A 24,035-nucleotide genomic window follows, 5' to 3' on the forward strand; every position below is an offset into this window, starting at 1 on the left:
AAAATGTTTATAAGTGAATGCCATATTTAAAGAAAGGAAGTAGAAAAATATCTCTGATTTTAAAGGCAGATAAAGGCAAATAATTTCAACATAATACAATTTCAATACAAACAAATGGGAAGTACTGCAGCTGCTAGCACATATAAATGCCTATGTTTGCATGACCAATCTGTGTTGAAACTTCCAGCATTAGATGTTTACTGCTCAGGCTAAATCACATAGGACTTCCTCTGCTTCAGCTTGCTATTTAAAAACATGGATGCTATTATTTACCCACTTCATACAATCAAGCTCGCTACATTCAAATTTTTAAAACCACTGAGACCTGCATGCACCAGACAGTACTAAAAGGAGATCAATTTTGCTGCCCACACAGCAGGTCTGAAGACATTGGTCATTTCCACTGAAGTGTTTCCAAACTGTCCACATACTAGCCCAGAACTCTCTGAACAACCTTTGTCATCCTCTGAATTTGATCAAAAATATACTCCAAAAATCAAACGGTGAATAACTGAAAGCTATGATCCAGACAATACCTGACAGAGGGTCTCAGTAGGAGGGTTTCCACCACCTGCCTGCCTTGTGATGCAGAGGAAGGCTGGTTTATCAGCCTCTGCAGAGGCAGTTCCAGTGGCAACAAGTGCAGTCGCCTGGTGGGGAGCTTTGATCATTCTGTTATTTGAGCATCTGTGCTGCTAACTGCAGCTCCCTGCTCTCAAAACGGGGGAAGCAAACCGGAGATGGCTACTGTACTCCCTAATGAAATGATTTCTTGCTTATCTAGTACTGGTAACTCCTATTGTGTTATTCATCATCACAGTAATGCAAGCGTCTCATAAATATTAATTTCTTTCCTCCCAGTGCTTCTGTGAGGAAAGTACAATGACTGGTTTTACAAGAAGGGGTTTTGAGGCAGACAGGTTAATTGTATGACCAGTGTGTGCATTCCTCCCTGCACACACAACTTGTAAGAGTCTCCAGATATCCTGATCTGCAAATCAGTAGCTTGAATCACAATAGCCTGGCTTCTGTCATCTTTCTAAGTTTTTGCACAGTGAATGCAATGAAAGAAATCTCATCAATCTATTTTTTCCAGTCTTTTCAAGGTACTGGTTTAAACTCATATGGAAAAAAACCAGACAAAACATCACCAGCACATCATATCACCCTGCTCATTCATTTTGTTTGGCCAGAAGTTGGAAGAATATTGCCTTCTGGTTTGCCAGCTTTTGCAGTTAAAAATATATTTAATTACACAATTTTGAAATAAGCTCCCAAATGTGCAGTATTTATAAACTATTTTTTTTGTTCAGAATAAACACCATTTCAGCTCAGATTGCTCAAGCTTAATGATTTCTCCACTAAGTGTCAGAAAAATCAACTTCATCAACTGTTTAATATAGATGGTTCCCAGTAACACCAATTTTTCTGTACTGAAAAACATGAATACCATCAACTCTGAATTCCTTATCACCTTTTCCAATCACTTTTTAAACAAATGATCTGACTGTAAAAGCAGGTCTATTACTTTTCAATTATTATCATGTGATTAAAGTAAAAACTCTAATTCGGAGTTATTTATAGGAGTAGATACCCAGAGGTACTGCATAGATAATTATCTGTAAGGGCCTCTATTATTCTGAAAGAATTTAACATTTGACCTAATCACAAGCACTTATGGTCTTTTTTGATTTAGAGCAAGAAAATAAAAGGGAAATATCATGGTCATCTAAGAACAATTCATACACACATAACTAGAAATCTGCATGGCTTTAAATGTGCTTTAACAAAGTCAGCTAACTGTGTATTCATACACATGTTAGTTTTTAAAAATAAGCTGGGTTTTTTCCCCATTTTTGCAGTTCTTCAATTCTGCAGTTGGTATGATATCACCCAACACCTCTCGATGGCAGTATAGTCTTGTACAGTAATACAGCACTGTCTATCATGTCTTCTACTTTCCTACTTTACTGAATAGAAAGAAGAAGTAGAAATAGTTGAGGATTGGTTGTCTCTTTTGTCCACGGAGAAATAAAGCCCACTCTGTAATGAAACAAATTTAGTTTACTAACAACCACTTAACAATACTTCAGTTTAAGAAGTCAAAATGTTTTCTATTCCTTCACGTGTTCAAATCACTCTGCAATAAACTTACTGGAAAATAAACAGATTTTCACCTCCCTCATCACACTGAGAGAAGAAATTCCTTTTCTTTTTAATGTAACTGCTTTTTGTGCCCTTATGAGATTAACTAAGAAATGAGCACACCAGACACAACTCTCCTTGGGCTTTCACATCTCTATTTGAAACCTTCGGTGTATGTTCCAAAGAGGATACAGCTTGCAAATAAAGAAGGAAATTCAGTGTTTTCCACTCCAGAAAAAAGTACTCGATTTTTTCCTTTCAGTGCTACTGACCATTAAATGTTCTTGTTCCTCTAATTAACCTTTTTACCTACTTCAAATTGTAGTAGGTAAAAATTTCTGCTCTCAGTAACTGCTTTTGGGGGTTAGCCTAGATCTTTCTTCTGCATCCCATCCAGCTTATCACATGTTCCCTTTTATGGTTTCATGGATGAAGAAAGGATTACTACTGCTATTAGACTGTTAATGTTTTTTAACAATATCACCCAGGGATAGCAATTATGGCAATTAATGGCAATCATTAAAATACATAAGCAATATATTACACAATTACCAAAAATCAGCCTCTGCAGAAGAAAATGTCTACAATATCTTCATTACTTGTTGAATTTACAAAATACAAGCAAGTGCAAATTCCAAACTTTTTAGTCAACCGTTTATCATATTCAGTCCTACTGCATATCACACTCTGTCCCCAGCCCATACTCCTTGTCAGTTGCCAGATGCAGCTTGTTTTCCTGTGCATTTCCTAGCATCCATTAATCCTAATTAAAGTCAAGGTTCATAAAGTACAGACATAAAATAAAGATAGCTCCTTATCATAAAAAAAAACTAAATTAAAAATATACCAAGGATTTCAAGAACGGAAGAATTACCATACTCATTGTATAATAAAGGGCAACTAAGACACAGAACTGTTCAAAGATTTACTACAAAATCACATACTAACTCTACAACAGGCTTAGAAGCCAGATTTACAGAGTGCCACTGCAGTGCTTTGAACTACCTCTAAAAGTCTTGGTGTTTGTATGGCAATAGATCCCAAGAGCTTTAGATGAATTACACTGAACTGCAGTGGGGATTTCACTATGGACTCTCCTGTTACCAGAAAAGCTCCCAAGTAACAGACAGAAGTCCAAAGTGATTGTTTTTCTTACACATCTCAAAGGTGAGAACCTTAATTTCAAGGTATGTCAAGAGTAAAGCATACTGGGTTCTCAGAAGCTTGGTTCTATGTTACCTTTTCCTTCCCTAAAGCCAGGCCTCAAAAATCTAGACAAGCCATCTCATGCTATTTTGTGTTCTCTCATCTGTGGTCCTATCTACACAGCATTCTGATAATGCTCTTTAGCAATGGGAGTTCATATAGTAAATACCTTTTCTTCAGATCACAAGATTTCCTGAGCCCTCAATCATCTGCTTTTCACTGCCCTGATCAGGCTATCACAGAAACAGCTTTCATGCTGCTCAGGCAGAATTGTGTTTTTCTCTAGCTAATCTTTCTTGTCTTCCGAGGACAGCCTTCCCTTGGTCTGGCTACAGTTTTACTTTGTGCAGCTCAAACAGCGAATACTGCTAGAATCACAGTCTTGTTAATGTACATAAAACGCAAAGCAAGCTCCATCAAATCCTCACATAAAAGTGCTCATAAATAGAACTGCAATTAGTCTGAACAGAAGTACATTCCTGCTACTGCTTCAGACAGGTTTCCGAGACTCAGATACAAGTTGTGAGGACTGTCCTACAATAGAATATTAATGGCCTGTCTAAACAGAAACAAACAGAAGTACGGTTTGTTTATAAGCACTGACCAAGACTGCAGTGGGAAAAAAATTAAAATTGTGGATTTGATATTTTCCACATTATAGGTAATTCACTTCTCAGAAGCCTAGCCAAAAAATCAAAGTGGAGCCTACTTGATTGGCATTATAAAAGCAATTAACTTACAGACCTGTCAAATATGTTAACGTTTGGCTCTGTCTGCTCTAGTTGTCTATTTTGACGAGTTGTAGAATCATTTAATGATTTACAGACCTTTCAAGTCCTAAAGAGCTGTATTAAAACTGTGACCCATTATTTCTTGGTCACATTATAAATTACTGTGATACCATAAATATCTTCCTTTTTCTCACAGAAAGCTGGATTTTAATTCCTGATTTGAGTTTGAGCCTTTGTTTTTGGGTTTAGGGTTTTTTTTAACCTTCACTGGTAAACATCGTAATATTTTACTGCCAGTAAAAGAAGAAGTAATAGGAGAAAGGGATAAGTAATAAAATATAATTGTCAAAACAAATACATACTTTAAACTGCAATGTGTGTGAGTTCATATAAAACTTCAAAGTCATTATTTCTAATATAATAGGAGAAAAAATAATAAGATTCAAATTTAATGAATATTAAGTATGTTCATTGGGAAAAAATGGACTTTTTAAGCATTCGGATTTGTTTAGCTCTGGAATCAGAAACCTATCAATCTAAACCTGTGCATTCCTCCTTGTTCTACAGTTTGAAAAACTTCTTCTCTCTCTCTTTGTTTCAGGGGAGAAAGGAGATGAAAATAAAGAGGAGAGGGAAAGCAAAATGGAAAAGTATCACTAATTTGTTATGGAAAAATACTTTTTGAAAAAAAAAATTACAGTTAGATTAACTAATCCAAAAAAGAAAATTCAAAACTGAGTGAAATCAAATTCTGCAAAATTCATTACTGATTTGAGGAAAGGCCAGTTTAAGTAGGTACGACTGGGTGAAATTTTCAGCTAACTGTTATTTTAAAAACATCTAAACCTGCAAGGAAACATGGGGTAAGGTCTAAGAGAAGCAGGAATTTCACACCGGGAACTTTCCCACCGTTTGGTACAACGTTCTGTTACTGGATGTTGCTATCTCAAACCTCATCATAAGGCTTAAATCTAACATTAGATGAAAATTTATCAGAGACAATTAAAACAGAGCAGTGTTGAAATACAGTGAGTTTGCAAATGTGAAGTAAAATTTAAGTCCACATCTAGTTGGGGTTTTTGTACCAAAAAATTACAGTAAGTTTAAATTATTTTCAGCATGCTGAAAATAAGTGCGATTGCAGTGGTTCAGAGGACGAAACTATACTTTAAAAATACCTAATTAATTATAGTATATTCTGTTACATTATATTCATTATATTAAACAGAATTCAAATCTAACTAATTTATAGAACTACATCAATTTTATGCAAAAAGAAAATAGCTTTAAATTTAATCAAGGGAAAAAGCATATATTTGGAGCTTCTGAACTTTTCCTGAAATCAGATGTGGAAGCTGGGCATACACAAGCAGGTAGAACTCCCCTTGAAAGTAACAGAAGTTAGATTCCCTGATCACAAAGAGAAGAGACCTCTGAGAATAAATCTGCTAAGCATTCAAGAGACATGTGCCATTTGCTTTCAGAGGTCATAACAGCAATCGTCAAGATGACCATCTTTATTTAACTATATCAATAAACTAGAGCAAAACTTGTCTGTGTGACAGCAGTTGTTTGCCTTTTTCGGTTGTTATTTCAGATATAATATACATGCAGGTATTTTTTTCCCCTGGCATATATAATGCTCAGTTTAATTTTACACCCAAAGCTCAGCTTCCTTTGCCAAATATAATAGAATGTTATCATATTGAGGTTTCAGAATTATGAAAGCAAGAATGACACCTTCAGTCTCCTTTAGTCCACAATTTCCAAATGTCTGACTTTTTGCAAGTAAGAGATCTAAATGTGGGAATTGCAGTCTATACAATCTCTACCTCCACTGCAATGCCACAGAAAAAATGTAGCTCAGATGTGGACTTACCTTTATTGCTTTCTGAAACATAAAATAAATGTTTTAAGTAGCTTAATAAAACTATTTGCACTGGATCTGTTATTTGGCACAATTCATCTGGAATTTCACATTACATTCCTTTATAAAAATTAATTCTGGGCAGGATTTTGCACTCCTTCTTAACTGTATCTGATTTTTATGTTCCATAGCAGAGTTGAGGCTATCCAAGCAGGTCCAATACATTTTAACTATATTATGATTCCTATAAAGTCTCTCGAAATATGCCTAAAATTGCCTTGACAATTTAAACAAAAGCAGATCCGTATGGGATCTGTAACTGTACTGTGCTACATGATTTAAGCTGGCTAATAGTGAGCACACACTGAGCAGCTGGGAAGGAAAAGGCTGTGTGCTCAGAAGGAGATGAGAGAGCAGAAGGAAAGGTTAATAAAGCAAAATGCAGCTCTCTTTTCCTGCTGAAAATTAAGCCTCCTACTTACCGGTATCATTGTATTAATATATGCAGACAAGGCAATATACATTATATAGCTATTTCTTTTGAGTCATGCTATAATACTTCTGTTTTTCTTGGTATTCTTTTAGGTTTTCTATCACTCTTTATTTTGCATATTTGCATCTCCTTCCCAGTTACACAAAAGAAAATTTTTCATTAAATGTGGAAATGCTTTATTTAAGGTACTAAGTGAAATTACTGTCTCACCTAAAAAGTTAGTATTAAAGGTAATGTCTCAAAACCCCAAATATAGTATTTATGACACTTTTACAAACAGAGTTTTCAAGGTGCTAACAGAACTCCAAAAGAATAATATATAATGCTAAATAAAAAAAAACAGGTTACTTTCAACAGATGCCCTTAAGTGAATTAAGTTTAAAAAAAGCAAGCAGCTACAGTTCATATGACTTACAATCATTTTTATTTAAAATATAAAATCAAGTAAAAGACCATGAAATAAAGCTTCCAGAAATTTTAAGATTATTGCCACTCTAAAAAATATTTCAAGTTGTACTTACAGCTTATACATCCTTTTATTAAAGAACCCCGAAGGTGAGTTATAGCATTAGCAGAAATCAAACCAAGAATATTTGTGCACATTTTAATTCAATAAGGTTAAGTCAGACTTGTGGTTTAGATGCTCAGCAGATCTTAGCTCCACAGCATCATTACACCGTGCCTTGAAACTGAAGCTTTTTAGTAGCCTAGTAATGATAAGGGCTATATAGGATTTGCATGACTGATAAGAGTCCAAACGCACAGCAGCGATCAGAGCTCACGGTGGGTGTCAGGCATTGTGCAAATCTGAAAGCTACATGCACTTTTATAGGTAACAAATACTAAGTCATTAGGAAAAATTCTTACAAACAAAGGAGATGGAAATCTTGAGTTAGTAATTTACATAACAGCCTTCCTTAAGTATAAAGGTTATACTTTTAATTATATTCCTGGGGGTCTCAAAAAGAAAAAATCTCAACCAACCTATCGCTTTCATCTTCACATAATAAAAAGCCATGAAACAGGCTGTTAACTGAATTAAGTGCCACAAGGTCATGAAATAAAAGATCTATTTTCTTCCTTTCTTCTTTCTTTTTTTTCTTCTTTTTTAGGAGAGAAAACAGTTTACAAAACAGAAAAAGACTTGTTCAATGAAACAATCAGCTTTAGTTACAAGTGCAAAAGTCAGCCATGTGTACTAATTCTCAGTAATTATGATGCAAAGTGAACTCCTTGGGGACTTAAAAGTCAACGCCTGGCAATGGTTGGGCAAACAGCAGAGTGGAGCTACTCAGGTGATACTGACCCCTTCAAAGCCCTTTGTGTTATTGAACAACCCAAACCATCCAAGTATCTGCTTGTCCTCCCTTTCTTAGCTATTAGTACTATACCATACTCACAGGGCTTGTATTTAAAACATTACAAACTAGAGTGCATCTCAGCACTCAGCTCTTGCATTAACAATGAATACACTCCAAGGAAACAGAAGCACTGAAGAAGAAAAATTTAAATCTGTGTTTGTAACACAATCCCAGCTGAGAATTAGATGTGGAAAGCAGAAAGGTGACAGAGCAGGTGTCTTAGAAAATTCATCTTAGTTGGCTTCCCCTTTTTAGACTTTAACACATCATGCCCTCCTGTCTTCTTGCCTCCCACATAAGTGATTACTATATTGTGAAATGAGGTAAAAATCCAAGACTGACAATTTTTGAGCATTCAACACTGTCCGTGCTGCTTCCACAGTGAAATCACAGGTTTCACGATGGCTTAAGCAGGGAAAATAAGTTAGGCCAGTACAATGCTGAAAGCTATAGGAAAAAGCCTGTCTTTGGCATCTCATATTTTACACATATATTTACACCATGAGAGAAAAATTCACCCCAAAAAACCTAGGCACTGCTGGTAATGAGTCTCTGTTGCTAGTCTGAATTGGGTTTAAAATTACAAAAGAACCCAAAGACCACCTGCAGAAGAGACAAGTTGCAACCTATCTACCTGGCATCAGACTATGCCCTTAAGTGGAGCACTACAGTTAAAAGGAAACTCAGGGCGTTCTGCCACTGCACGTCTACTGCTACAACTTTATGCAGCATCTCACCGTTAATATAAATTTAGGACAAGCCAACATTTACAGCACATTTAAAATACATCTCAAACCACCTATCTCTTAAAGCAGATCCTTAGTTTACAATGAACTGCTGGCAAAAAGCTTGCTGCAGCATTCTCATGAATGACAGGTCTCTGTAAAGAGTGCTTTTTGTACTGCATTAAAAAATTCACAGCAGTCTGTAAAATAAAAACTCTAGATCAAATGACATTTTAAATGAAAATTTTGCTGAATTCTCTATGGCTGCTATGTTCATGAGACTTTTTATTAGTGTAAGGGGCAAATACGTTTTACTCTGCAAGCACTTTATTGCATTTTTCCTTCATTTACAGCATGCTTTTTATTTAGGGCTTTAGAGACCCACATTCTTCTCTCCCTCCCCTTCTTTTTTTCTTCCCTGAATGCTCCTAAAGTTACAGAACAAGGGGATCCTACCTGGCAGTCTACAACAGGTCAGTGATCAAACAGAAGGAGCAGTGAGACAGCAGCCAAATCCTGCCCCATCCCCTGAGAATTACAAAAAGCCAGGGCTTCTCAGCCTCCAATGCAACCGAGCCACTGCACCCTGAGGCTCAGATAATCATAGTTCACTTTCTGCAAACACATACAGCACAAATCTCTGCACCTACTGAGGTTAAGATGCAAGCTTTTTTTTTTTAAGTTGCTGCTCACTGCAGTTTTCGACACAGGTAGAAGCTGCTTGAAAATGTGACCTCATCTGTCTTATGACAGCAGAAACAAAGATAGATTAAAAATACACCAACAGTGCTCTGACCCAGTGATCAAAGCTGTTTTAAATAAATGGTGCTCTTTATCTGTAAAACGCACTGGTCTTTGAACAGCTATTCGTTTTACCTAAAGTATTTACATTTCCTTGAACAAATCAATACACCAGATACAGTAAGCTGTAATAGGAACAGAGAGAACTAGACCAAATAGTGAAGTATTATCATTTACCCAGTAATATGCCAGTTGTTCATTAAGATACTACTTTGTGCAAGGAAAACACTCTTAAAATCCTAGTGGGTTTTAAATACAGCCTACACTCAGGAATGCATTATGAACTGAGTTAACATTACACAGCCTACGTCTGCTATGAACTCAAAGAAGCATGAGCAGTCTTTGCCATTTCAAAAAGCCAGTATCACTGCAAAAAGTGAAAATTAGTGGGTGCAATAACACATCAGGAAAGAAGTGACGTGGTAGAGTGGGTGCCACAAAGTAGTAACTAATTATTAACTTCTGGAAAGGTTAGCATGAATCCTCTTTAGGCCATAAGCTATAGCCAACATGAATAAAGCAAGACACATTCTTCATTAAGGAAAGAAACTCTAAGCTGTGAGAATTACAGAGCACAGTTAAAAGGCACGATGCACAGAAACATTTACCCTTTCATCAAGAATGGTTGGCCTATCTAGGAAAGAATTGAGATGCTCGAGAAGAATCTGCTCTTGAACTGGATCTGTGGTTAAACAGAAGCCTTAGTCCACAGAGTTAATCTTATAAATTGCACTTTCATGAATCTCATATCAAGGAAATTAAAGATACTTACACAGCCACCAGCAAGAATTTCTGCAGCCAGTGGGACAGATCCATCTTTAGTCATAAACTTATCTCTCACAAAATCATTAACCTTAAAAGACAAACATTTATGAAAGCTGATAAATTAAAAGGTCAGAGAAAACACTCATCAGCTGCAAATTCTGTGCAAATGAAAATGCAAATATATCCATGAAGCTACCAAACTACAAGATATCAAAGAAATCAAAGTCTTAGATTTTATATTAAATATTCTAAATTTATGTTTTTCTTTCTAACAAAAATTTGCAGCACAATTCAAATACTTATTACTGAAAAAAATCATCACTAATTAAGTAATTTTAAAATCAGAAAATTACGAAATACTTTAATATTTTAGAAGTACTCACTATATTTTAAAATTTAAATCAAAAGTCAAATATCAGAATGTTCAGTACTAAGCTTTAACACAATGGCAATACAATTAGTAGCATTAAGTGCCTTTTTTTTTTTAAATGCATACTACTAGCTTTGGTGAATACTACCTTATCAGTGAATAAACAATATGTTATGATTGGGTTATAATAAGAAATTCTTAAGTGCCTACAAACACTCAAGAAACAACAAAATTAAAGAAGTAAAACACTTAGAAAAAACATCACTCAAAAAAGTTCTTTCCTTACCAACAATTCATTACATGCTCATATTATCTCCTGTTGTATTAGAATCATACATACAGGAATCACATGGAGATACAAAAACAAAAGCACTCCAATAAGTAACTATTCTGATTTGCTAAAAGTGAAACCAAAGGCCTGTGCTACTTACAAACAAGCCGATGAGCTGAACAAGTTGAATGAGCTTGTTATATTTTGGAGTGAATCCAAAAATAAGTTTTCAGTAAGATTCTTAAAATGTACCTCATACCTCTGGATGAGACTTGTATGCCACTTGTACTGCTCACAAGTCAGATATTAACAGTTGCTAATTGTAATATGATCCACTTTACAATGTGGAGAAATGTGAAAATCCATTTACAAACTTACAGTAAGTTTTATGGCCTTCTCTGGTGCTACTCCTAATAGCTGTGGTAACAGACCTGTAACATGGAAACAGAGAATTCAAGGCATTGAGTAACCTGGTATTAAATAAACAAATCAACAAATATATGTAGAGACCAGCACCTAGAAACAGGCGATTTTTACAGCAATTTTGTGTTATTATATATAATGAGAGTACTTAAACATTCCATTTTCAGAACAAACTTTGTGCTACCACTTCAAGTGCCACCACTGTCTATATGTATTTGTTTCCTTTTCTTTTTAATTCATACCAGCTCATTTTATGTTCATACACTAATACAGATTTGCCAAATATGTTTCAGTACCATCCTAAATGAACATCTGTTTTCTGCATCTTCACACATAACTCAGGATTTTCCAATTAATTTTGTGAAATACACAATGAATCCACTTCAAAAGTCAAAAGCGCAGTACCTTCTTCCAGCAAAAACAATGGCATTAGATGGCAGGACCAAAGGGGATAGGAATCAAAATAATGCAAAACATTCAAACATGTATGACTGCATTCTTGAGCTCTTTGCCCAGCTAAATCATCAGCTCTTAAAACAAAGGAAGTTATGTTGCTTTCTTCCCAGGTATGGAATTTCCTATTTTATTTTGTTAGAGTGATGTGCTACAGAACTGGAAGTGTGAATTTCTGACTGTCAGCTTCACTTGTTTGAAGTGAATGGTCAACACTTTGTAAACATTTGAATGACACAGCCTAAAAATAGGCAAAGCTTACCAACAAAGCCCGAAGCTAGAATGGTGTTGCAAGCATTCATCAGCATAATGAAATTAGGACACCATTAAGAAATGTGAGAAAATCACCCCAGCTAGAGCTCCTGGGGGAGAGCCCTTTGTTTTAGCAGCTCAGGCAGCACCTTTGGGTACTTTCTACAAAGCCTGACATTTACACCTCTCCATGGTTTTCTTTTGTTGAAAAAAACCAATTAAATTTCCGCGTCTAAAAGTGAACCTGCTGAAAAGCATTTTCCCATAGAGCTGAATGTCAGAATAACACAGAGAAAAATGTGCATGCACTGGTTTAGTACCTTCTTCCATCCTGCTACCATCCATCAGCTTTACTGGTTCCTACTGATGCTCTTAATAAGGAATTGACATTGAAGAAAAGCACCATTTGGTTTGGGGTAGCAGGAGACCAAATCATATTTATATATTGTCTTTATACAGCTGATGTACATACATACCTAACATTTACCCAAGACAACTATGCTGAATTATGATCGTATGATTGAATATTCAAATAAAAGAACACAGTAACACTAAGTTCAAATATAATTGCTTAAAACCAAGAGATTCTGCAGAGTAAGTTAAATTTCAGAATCTGAGTTTCTTAAAAAGTTTTATTTGCACAGGTGACTTGAAACTGGACCTTAATGAAAAATCATTAAGCCTCTCAGAATTATGCAACTAAATATTACATTATCTGCAGCACTATGAGGGAAACAAAATAATATAAAATGAACAGGATTGTTTTCATTACAAAATTATGTTTGTAATTGCTATATTATTTACATCTTGCTATAGGACATGTGTGGCTTTATAAACATTATGGCAAATGAATTTGTATCTTCAGAGGTTAAAAAAAAGTTCCATATACTTCAAAAGCACACTACTAACCTTAAACCTAATCCAGTAAAATTAGAGTAGGTCTGATACAGCAGATGTAACTCCAAAAATTTTAAAATCATATATACATATATTATCACACCCAAGGTATATATATCATGACTTTCAAGTCATATTTTACGAAATAAATCACAGAAAAAAGATTCTAAAATATCAAAATATGAAAATTATAAAAGTAGTCCAGTTGGTGATCTGTATAAACCTCCAATCTTAGAAGCAACATTAGCAGGACAAATCAAATCCATTTTCATTGAATTGATCTAAAGATGTCCTTTTAACCATTTTTCATTTTTCAGCTCCCAAACTTTGCATCTGTAAAAGCACTTGTAAAGCCATAGGGAAAAGAGGTTTATCTTGGCACAAGTTGTTTTTTGGTTTTTTTTTCATCTGGTTCATTCCTTTTGTACTCAAATCTGAATGGGACTGCTACAACTCAAAGCTTTCCAGAAAAGTTCGAGGTGGAGAAGAGAATGATTAAATAGAATAGGTAGCAGTTAAAAAAAAATCCAACATCAGAAAACCCCCAACTGAACAACCAAAACCAAGAGCATTTTTCTCTCTTCCTGCCTCTACTCCATGCATGATTTTATAGTATAAAAGTGCTTTGTAAGTTTAATTACAGATAATGTTGTTTACATCTACTGCAAGATAGCACAGTATTCTATAAAAGCTAGCATGAATATTAAGACTGCATTTTATAGCCTTGCCAGATACCAGCTAGGCCTACTGTCTCCTGCATCTAAGGAAGGTAGAAGGATCATACATTTGATATGAAGGATCATACATTCGATCTCATACCTATGTAATAAAGCTATCTCTAAGTGGTACTTGTGCATTCTATATGCTATGACCATCAAAACTAAATTTTCTTTTCTTTATTGTTTTGATGGGAGCCCCAAAACACTGTTGAGAGATTTCTAAACATGATAAAGGTGCTAAGTTTTGAAAGAAAGAAAGCACATCAAGGGTCCCCTATGAAAATGTCATGTTTCTGTTGGGGTTATCCTGACACGGTGGGAATTTCTCAGTGTTACTATGCATTAGCAGATCAGTAATATGACATACACACGGATGGAGAACAGGCTTAGAAATGTCTGACAGTGCCTTAAAAATGCATGCCTTTTATAACATCAGAGCATAATATCTTGCACATAGGCAGCCTGCTAGTATAGTACGCAGCAAACACATTATTCAATGCATTTTTTACATCCAAGGCTTTTTAGTAGAAATTGCAATGTATCACTTCATATTTGACACATTGTCATAGTGGGACTCTCAGGGAAAGTGAAGGTATGTGCAAGAGAGAGCACCAAGAGCTGCATTTAGTTTGCAACACTGTAAAGTTACTTTCTGAAAGCAGCCTAAATACATTGTGAATATACACACAATAGCTCATCCAGCCCAGCTGTACCGATGGCACTGAGAAAAAGAAATAGTTTACTTGGCCAAAGTAATTTTTTAGATGTCTAACAGGGAAGCTTCAGTTTCACACTGTGTAACAGACATGAATTTCCCTTCATATTAGAAAAAAAACAATGACTGAAGGTTTTGTTGCTTGGTCTAGATAAAATATTTGAAACCCTTAGGGCATCTTACAGGAAGGCAGTAATGGAATGCTGTCAAATTTTTCCATTACAGGACTCACACAATAAACTGGACAATTAATCACAGCTGCCATTCAAATACAGTTCTCTCCAACGGGAAATGGGGTATTTCCTGAAAATTTTGTGCTTCGACAGAACTTGGGGTACAAGTAGGCTTGCAGTGCCAGTCTATATAAATGGTATTCCAATGGATAATTTGGAAGGAAAGCTTCTGCCACAGTCTTGTTGCATCATAAGCATGGGATCAGTAATAATGAAGCTGGATGATGAATGAATCATTAAAATCTTAATTAGATGGCATTTGGAGTCACTGCAGGGCTAGAAGCCCCATCAATAGAAATAAAACTAACAAGCTCCTGAACAGTTAATGATCACAGATGACAGTGTCTTCAACAGCATTTCCTGTCTTTTCTGTCCTCTAGGCAAAGTGTCATTAACTGTGTGGCTACCAAACATTTTCCTAAACTACATTTTATCTCTGGTACTTAAATTTCCCCTGAAGCTTCTATCAAGCATGGGTGAAATAATGTCTACTGGATGCGCTGCTGAAGTCTGTGAAGCATTCTGTGACTCATCAGGTGGACTTCTGATTAAAATTCTATTATGACATGTAGACGACCTCACCAGTTGGGAAAGATCTTGACAAATCATAGCTTTCAACATTTTCTTAAATTTGCATATATAAAAATACCTGTGAGTTTCTAAATACGCATTTCAGGTATAAATGTAGACACAACAGTAAATTACAGGTATAGGAGATGAGCATTCTTTTCAGCCATGCTGAGAGACAGATGAAAAATTTATCTCAGATGTAAAATCTTTAAAAAAATCCTAACAACACAGCATTCAAATAATGCCTATTATAAAGACTCTACACAGGTTTATATCATGTTTGGTTTTGTTGGTTTTTTTTTTTTTATCCAAGTGTCTTCTCAGTGGAAACATTGATTATACTTAGAACCAAACTGACATCAAACCAAATTTAGTGCTCTCTATATATCCACAAGATGGTGTAATTTATCCTTATCTGAGATGGTGGTTTAAAACATGGTTTCCAAGTTTGGGAAAAAATAGTGATACAAAAAAGAAAAATCAGTTCACTTTGTTGGATGGAAATATGAGTCTTATATTAAAAATATCATTTGAAATGGCTGAGTTCAGAGGGGGGCTTACAATTACTGCTTGCTTTCTTGAAGTGCATCATGACAAAAAGACCACTGCTCTAAATGTTTCTAGTACAATTTTTTAAAAGCTTTTGCATCACTATTCAGCTAAGCAGGAGAACTCTACCAATGGTTACTCCTTCCTTCAGTGGGGCCAAACCACCCACACTGACCTAACCCTGAACACATCACAGTGCAAGGAAGAATTGCAGGAACTGATGAGTAGCAAAAAGTATGTATTCTGTAGTGTGTCCTACCTAGTGTAGGATTCAAGACTAGAATGAGATGACTCTTGCTCTGCATTTACTCCATTACACTGGGTAATTACACTAATCTATAAAATGCTCCTTTCAAATTTTCTTGTCCTCTCAAGCTTAAAAGGAAACTTCCTTCTGCCCTCAACTGCTAAACTTTCTTCAACATCACCTCATTAGAAAATAAGCAACAGTCCGAATTTACAGAACTGCACAGAGGGAGATCCAGATTTTTAAGCAGTTTCTCTATTTGTCTCTTTACAAAGAGCAAAGTCAGGGTGCTCTTTAAGAAGAGAATCTGTAGAAACACAGGTCTCAATTTGCCTCTAAAATGATGGTGTTCTACTATATAATCCAGAAATTAGATTACTGGCTGGTCTTAGAAGTTCAGCTCCACTAAACTGTCTGAGATTTCACTTTCAGTATTCCTTGGAAAACTGAAAAGTAGTAAAGACAATGGGGAATGGAAGGACAAGCTATACTGATGAAGTTCCCTAAGGATCCCTAAACTTTGCAATGAACAAAAATCACTCCAAATTCAGGACAAGCAAATGCAGTTAAGAACATGCATTTATGATATTTCTGAGTTTTTTACTTGTTTTTTATTTCCAGGTGAAAAAGATCACTATGCTTCAGAATTTCAATAAGACAGAAGGAAGCAATAGTAGAATTCTGCGTATTTATTCTTTCAGGATGCTGGACAAAGCAGACAAAAATTTGCAAGGAATACATTTGGTTCTTTATCTAATAACCAGGACTTTTAAAAGATTTTGATTGCTATAAATCCTTACAAAATGGAGACCATGTCAGTACTGTTTATTAAATTATTATGTCTACTCCAAAAATTGCCTCAAACTCAGTCAGTAATAACAGAGCCTTCCCATCTCCAATTGTGCTGAAATAATTACAGAGTCTATATTTTGCAGAGGAGCTACTTAGCCAACCTCGAGGAACTCGGGTCATATGTTATAGAGTGCACACCTATCACACCACCTAGTTTTAATGTTATTTCCCACATTGTTTCACGAACTGTTACTTTTTTTTTAAGGTGTATACAGCTTTGCCAGTTCATAATAATATGTTACCAAAATCCTCTGTTATTTCTGTACTCAACTGCTTTTAAAAATTAATTTCTTTCATTACAATATTCTTATTTTCAAAAGTGAAAAGAAGTTTCTAAGTAAGCTGGCTAAAAATGAAGTAAGTAATGCAAGTTTCAAATTCTCCCCATGGATATGGCAGAAGGGGATAAAAGATCTCAATAATTTTGACAGCAGAAATGTAATTTACTCTAACTCTGTGACAGAGAAAAACTGGAATATCATGCCAAGGTTCCTGATTCTTTATAACTCCTTCTGAGTTACCTGAATTGACACCAGTAATGCCACAACTGGGAGAAGGACAAAACAAACAAACAAGCAAAAAAAAAAAAACCAAAAACCCGCCATTTAACTGCAGGCACTGATCTAAGATATCCAAAGCGAGGATGATTTACATTCTGAATCGAGTCAATAGCTTTTGGAGCTTTCTCGATCGACTACAAAGGCAGCCTGGAGCAGGTAACTTTGTAAGTCGGGTGTATTGGTTACATATATGAAGCTAAGTGGGCTGAAACCCAGCAAATCACTCTGAGTGACTCCACACTGACAAGCTAGGAAAAGGCATATATAAAACTTGATAAAGATGACTGTTTCCAATGATTACTGAAGCAAATGCAACTGGTTCACAGAGATCTTTTTGCCTCAGAAGAAACAGAAAAAGTACTCACAAGAACAAAAACCCACAGAGGATCTAACTTCTTACCAAACAGGACAAAACACTCTAGGTACTAAAAACTGCTAAGAAAATGAGAACTTTACTAAAAATATAATTTTGCTGTAGGAAATTGCTATTGTTGCCCTGTCGCAGATGAGCAGGGAAAGGGCAGAGAGGTCCTACAGAAATGTTCCCACTAGAGTGAAGTTCTAATTATCGAGAAGTTTGCAAATCCTTTCCCTCTAACAGAGAAGAAGCAAAACTGAAGTCTGAACGAAAAAGACTTAAAAATCCAGAGTCACACAAAACCCTTACTAGTATCTTATCACTAGTATATAACACCTTTTAAACTTACCTCGATATAGCCCAAAGAAACCTTCATAACGTAGCACTTTCTTGAAGCAATCAAAGCTATTTTTATACATAAGTTCTCCCACAAAAGAGCCTGTAGAACGCTGGTTTTGCATGCGAGTTTTTACTAAATCAATTGGGTAGACTGCAGTGGCTCCAACAGCTGCAAATAAAATTCAAATATAAGAAAACATGATTTTGCATTTGCACGGTTTGACTGCAACTGTCATCTTTCACATTTACAGCTAACATATCAGTTTTATCTTTTTTCTTCATGATATATTCCAGATACCTTAAACTACCTCCCACAGTTTTAACAAAATGCACTTCCCAGTTCTACCTCATTATTAATCTGATTCTCTTGAAATATGTTTGGGGACAAATCAGATATCAACACCACCTGGAAACTCCAATGGCTCAAAAATTCCAAAATTCTTGTAGACCAGATGATGCTTTCCCCTTCAATCTTACAGTCATCTCGCCCCCTAGACACAGCTCCAAGGGGAAGTCTGAGAAGCCTTATACACTTAAATGTGAGGCAGAAGGGGAAGAAGGGCAAAAGAAAAGAAGAAAAAACCCAAACAGTGCAGATGAATATTCTTTTGCTCAGCCATGACTAACCTCCAGCAACTGAACCAAGGGCAAACCTGTACGCTGATTCTGCAATCTGGATGAGAACAGGTCGAGACACATCGCCTGAAGCTTTCTGTCAAGGCAGGATTTAAAACAAAAGGAAAGACAAGAAAAATAATCAGAACATCTCATTTCCCGAGAGAACATTTCATGATCAGACAGACATAAGTATACAGATACCTGGAAAAAATCCCATAATACACTGGAGATTTTGTTCTCAATTATTATTTCTTTTCCACTGATTTCTAAGCATCAGGTAAGGCAGCCTCTTCAAATTGGAATAGCAAAGAAAATAGACTGATACTACAACAAAATTATACAACTCTAAAATCAATGGTCTAAATGTGGTCTAAATGAGGGCCTACATATTGCCTCTTAAGTCATTAATTTTCTACAGATAAAAGCAACTCCAGCCTGGAATTTCTTTCTACTGGCGCCAAAACCAGGTATACCTATTACTTCCCAGGCTACCAAAACAAGTATGCAAGCATTGTTCACACATATTAGCTAAAGGAAAATAAGGTTCCATGAAGCACCCTCACAATTTCATTTTGCTCATAGTTTATGAGTGTTAGATTCAACCCAATGAAAAACAAATTTCCTAAGTGCTCCAGATTTAGAATTGCTATCTAATAGAGAAAATAATAAAGAAAACAAAAGTTCTGCAGGGTTGTTAAATCTTCCATACTTACTATCACTGTTTGCAATATGTTCTTTTTAGGATACGACAAGTAAAGGAACAAAATAAAAATATGGATACATTTTCCTGTATTTATGTTTTAGTCAATTCCAGTATGGGTGGAATTAACCAGAAAATAAATTGAAGATATCAATGTAGCTGAAAATCTTTTCAGTCTAAGCATCAAGCAGCTGACATTAAAAAAGAAATTGCATGGAAAAATGAAAAGGTAGGACACATATGCAGAAAAAATGGTAATTTTTTAAGCAGGTTAATTATGTCCTTGCCTCTTAGAAAAATGTAAATCATGGCAGAAGAGACAGTGGCCCCACAGCAAAAACTGAGGAAGCTGCTACTTTCATCACACATTTTGGGCTACATTTTACTGCCACCTATTGTAACTTATGTTACTTGATATTCAGCCCAATGCAAATGCTTTTTAACTCCTTTAGGAGTCTTCTAGGAATAGATGGTGAGCTTTTGGGAGTCAAGTTATTTGAATTCATTCCAGCATCATCAACATTTAGTCACTGCTCAAACAAACAGAAAACCACCACCCCAGATACTGTCTTGGAGCAGTGGTGGGGGTGTTCACATGTAGGGGAGGCAGGAGAAGAAAAAAGAGCAGCAGAAGAGACTCATGTGTACACACACACACACAGAGGCCTGGCTTATGGCCTGGTAGTCCTAAAAATGTAGCCTGGATCAACTCATTGTGGTCAAACTGGCGTCTCCGCACAGACCCAGAGCAGGAAAAAAGAAAACCAACAAAAAACCCTTAGTCTCACAAGACACAAAGTTAAGACTGCCTTAAAATAGAGACAGAGAGAAACAGAAGGGTTAGTTTTAAATCTATCTGTATAGAAACTTGTGTCAATGAAAATACAAAATATGATAAAATAATATGAAAACTAAAAGATTAAGAGGTTTGACATTTAAAGAATACTCCTATTTTTTTTTGCCTCAAAACCAAAAAAAAGTCCATTTGAGGTTATGCCATTGAAAGTAAATATCCTTTAGGTTTTGGACATGCAGAGAATATTAATACTTTTACTGTGATGTTAGTCTATACATAAGCTCTTCTATTTTGATGTTCAGCAGAGCATAAAGCAAAACAGAGAACACTGAAGCCAGGAACATGCATGTGTGTTCAGAAACAAGGGCTCCCATTTCATAGGCTAGATGCTGAATTTTACCATCCATATTTGAAGCAGGAAGTCTCTTTTCGTCATAAAAAAGAAAAGAGAGCAACGGAATCACAAAGCATAAGCACCTGAATTAGGTATTCATCTAATATTTACTGAATGGCTGGATGGCACTCCTATACATTTTATCTTTCCAAAGTAAACTACATTTGACTCATCAAAATGCAGTCTAAGTGAAATGGGCAAAGAGAAGAGAGCACAGAGATGGAGAGAACATGACACAGATTAAAAATAAATTTTAACAGGACATTATTCCTCACAGATATTACAGAACACAAGAGAAAACCAACTTAGATGACAACAGAAAAAGAGGCTGGCTATCTATGTACCTGGCACTGGAAACAAATAATAGCACCCTACTGGCTTCTGCTCTTACCTGCCTCTGAGCCTCAGCCAGGTTGTAGGGCAACGTCCCTTCCTCCAGAGGAGCAATTCTTTCAATATCAGCTAACGTCATGCGCCTGAGGAAATTAATTCACATTAGTGTTTCCTTAGAGGTTGGTTTCCAGATCACAAGATTTTACCTGCATGTAGCCACTACACTACACTCTCCTGGTTGCCCAACACCACCACCCACTCGTTCCAAAAAGTAGAGAAAAGGAAAGGAAAGAGAGGAGGACAGATAATTCTCCACTTACCCCCGTGGCTCATAAAGATCTGCTAACTGAAACAAGATGTCAACTTCCATGGGTGTAACCTGACCAAATTTCTGGGCTGCCAGAACAAACTCCTCTGCAACAGAATAAAAATACAGCAAAGAAAATGCAATCAAACCAGAAGAAATAATCCAGAGTACCCCAAAGCTGCTCTATATTTTAGTACAAAGTAGAAGACGCTGGTTGGGGGGGTGAAAGGGGAATAGGTTACCCAACACAGAAGTGTTCCTGTCACTACATAAATGTGTGCTTTAAATGGTCTGTGCTTCATGCAAGTAAGTACAACTCTCTGGTCTTAAAGCTTAGTGCTACCAGCAGGATTTAGGATATTTGACATACGGTATCAATCAGCTGCGGGTCAGAGGGAAAAATATAAAATAAAAAGCAAACAAAGAAAAACCCCCAAAACAGGAGTCAAGAGATGTGGAACTTTTCATGCATAGTCCCAGTAGGCCACATTAATGAAACTCTGGCGTTGCACAGGGAATTCTCTATAAAAGTGGTTAGATATAGCAGATAACATCTTGTTCCAAGCTTGTAGATCAGCTTACTGTGCCGCCAATACAAGTTTATGGAATTCTTCAACTACCCTTGAAGGTCACTTTAATAGGCTGCCAATTTGGCAGGAGTCCTAGGAAGTTTTTTAAACTTTTAAATATCTTTACATACTTTCCTCACCCTGCCCCCACCACTAGTTTACTAGGACCTTTTTCTGATTGAAACAAAATGAAAAAGCTGGAGGGTGGACTCCAACAGGACTGTGCAAAACTGAGTGGCAAACCGAGGAATGCTAACAAGGCAGGCTTCCCCCCCCTCCATCGACTTAAAAGCATACAGATGAGGTCTTTCCCTCCATTCAAATGCCCAAGGAAACTTCCAGACTGCAAACATTTCTACCAACCCTTAGTGACTTCCACATCTTTTCTATTTCCAGCCAGAGTACTGTAGATCTTTCTAATGAGCTCCATGTTGTTAAGAAGAGAATTAAATCCATTAAAATAGGAAAAGCTGACCTGATGGGAAGTGGTACCTCCAGCAGCCTAAAGTACAGACAGTAAAAGAAGAAAAGAGAAAGGAGATTGTTACAAGACTAAGAAAAATCTTAAAATAAAAGTTTTCAAACAATGTTACTTTACAAGAGTGACAGTAGCACAGGCTTGCTTTTTCAAAAAACCTGCAAAATAAAGAACTTAAAACTGTGAAAGATTCTTATGTTACTGAAACTAATCATGACCAGAATATAAAACTCTCCCCACCCTACAAACCTAAACAAATACATATGCAGGATTATAACAACATAACCAGTAGTAATTTACAAAGTTCAAGTTTCAGTACTGCTTCAGTTGGAAATGTTTCATAAGTTGGCTTATTTCTAGTAATGAGGAAATCTACTTCTACATGTAAAGCACATTACTATATAGAAAATTTCAACAAAACCAAAACATATTCTGAAAAAGGTCAACTGAAACATTTAAATTCACAGGCATTTCAAGTCAAGGAAAACCAGCAGTAAGCTCTCAGGCTTACATAAGGCAGTCAAACATAATGGGAACAATAAGGTTCGAAACGTTACTCATTTTCAAATGAGAACTGAGCCTAAACCTTTGTTTTAAAGTGATGTTGGATCTGCACACAGAAAAATTATTGGATCAATTCTGTCTTTAAATTATAAGATCAATGATCAAGAAAATTTCTGAAAAAAATATGCATAAGCTTGCCAAAATTTAACTGACCTTGAGGGAGAATCAAAAATCTTATCTGATGCTTTATGCCAGAGCGTATGATACAGGAAAGATGTTAAGGAACCATGGAAGAAAGTACCAGATCTCACTGTCAGTCCCTAAGTCTTCTGGCTATGCTTTTTGCTGCATGCATCTTCTAATACTCTGGTCAGAGTTTGCAGTTCTCATCATTTCACACATCCCTCTGGAACTGTGCCTTGCAAGTCAAAGCAGAACAGATCTTTAAGCAGATCTTTAAACCTGAATACGGCCAAGCTTTGGATTACTTGGAACGTGATGCTACAAGTTCCCAAAATTAGAAGCTGTGGTCAAAACCAAATGTACCTATTTTCTTTCTTCAGTGAAATTGCAGAATTGCAGTATTAAATTCAGTTTATGCACTTCAAACTGAGACAAAATGTACAGTCAAGTGTAATAACTATCAGTCAATATACAGTGAATGTCCCTGGTCAATGTTCCAGTTCATACATTGTCCCAGGTACTCAGAAGTTATACTCAGAAGCACAGAATTTACAAAGCAAGTTCTTTGAAAATGCTGTCCTAAATGGGATGCAATGGCATTCTGAAATATTTGACACAGTCTACTATGAGAATGGCTGGAAAAAGGCAAATTCTACATTTGTAGGTCATTACTAAGGTCCATCTACATGCTTTGTCTCTTATCTCTGGAGACAAGGAACATTGAGGATATGTATTCTGCAATCAGGGTTAATTTTCTTGTGTGTAGATAATAATCATTAAACTTCAAAACATGCATCGGCAAGCTGGATTATGTGTCATACAGTGGTCAAGGTACAGAAAAAAAGGAATCCCACATCTGTATCCCAGGTCTTTGCCAGCTGGGATACCAGAACTACTCACAGCTACTAGACATTCTTCTACAAACGGTGTCAGCATGTGTGGCCGGATAGTGACCATAATGTCCCTGAAGTCCATAGCTGTGACTCTTCCAGACTGAGCATTGTCTCTCTGTACAAAAGCTTGTTTGGCATGTTCTAACTGTATCTCCTGAAAACATATGGGGAAAAGAAATTGCTAGATTCAAAATCATCACCTTAACAGTCAAATATAATAAAAACAATGCAATCCTACAAGACCTCGCATACTTAACAAAACACAACTACATGTAATCTAATTTTAATTGGTTATTGTATGTATATTGTATGTAACTTTCAGCCTTTTCTATCAGGAGCATATATGGTCTCTATCATT

At 36.1% G+C, this 24,035-nt stretch overlaps 1 protein-coding gene across 4 annotated transcripts in view; it reads right to left on the reverse strand.

The window, feature by feature from the left end:
• SLC25A13 (solute carrier family 25 member 13) overlaps positions 1-24,035 on the reverse strand; it is a 102,126-nt gene that overhangs the window by 19,051 nt on the left and 59,040 nt on the right. For all 4 annotated transcript variants that reach the window (XM_085050769.1, XM_085050768.1, XM_085050767.1 and 1 more), the window contains 8 exons: positions 23,685-23,831; positions 21,983-22,121; positions 21,064-21,157; positions 20,802-20,886; positions 18,530-18,614; positions 17,913-18,071; positions 11,114-11,166; positions 10,102-10,182 (listed from right to left, as the gene is read on the reverse strand). In XM_085050769.1, coding sequence (XP_084906895.1) covers positions 10,102-10,182; positions 11,114-11,166; positions 17,913-18,071; positions 18,530-18,614; positions 20,802-20,886; positions 21,064-21,157; positions 21,983-22,121; positions 23,685-23,831 — 843 coding nt within the window. The remainder of the gene's footprint in view (positions 1-10,101; positions 10,183-11,113; positions 11,167-17,912; positions 18,072-18,529; positions 18,615-20,801; positions 20,887-21,063; positions 21,158-21,982; positions 22,122-23,684; positions 23,832-24,035) is intronic.

The sequence above is a fragment of the Lichenostomus cassidix genome, chromosome 2, assembly GCF_008360975.1.
Source record: "Lichenostomus cassidix isolate B80296 chromosome 2, HeHo_3.0, whole genome shotgun sequence".
Taxonomy (NCBI): domain Eukaryota; kingdom Metazoa; phylum Chordata; class Aves; order Passeriformes; family Meliphagidae; genus Lichenostomus; species Lichenostomus cassidix.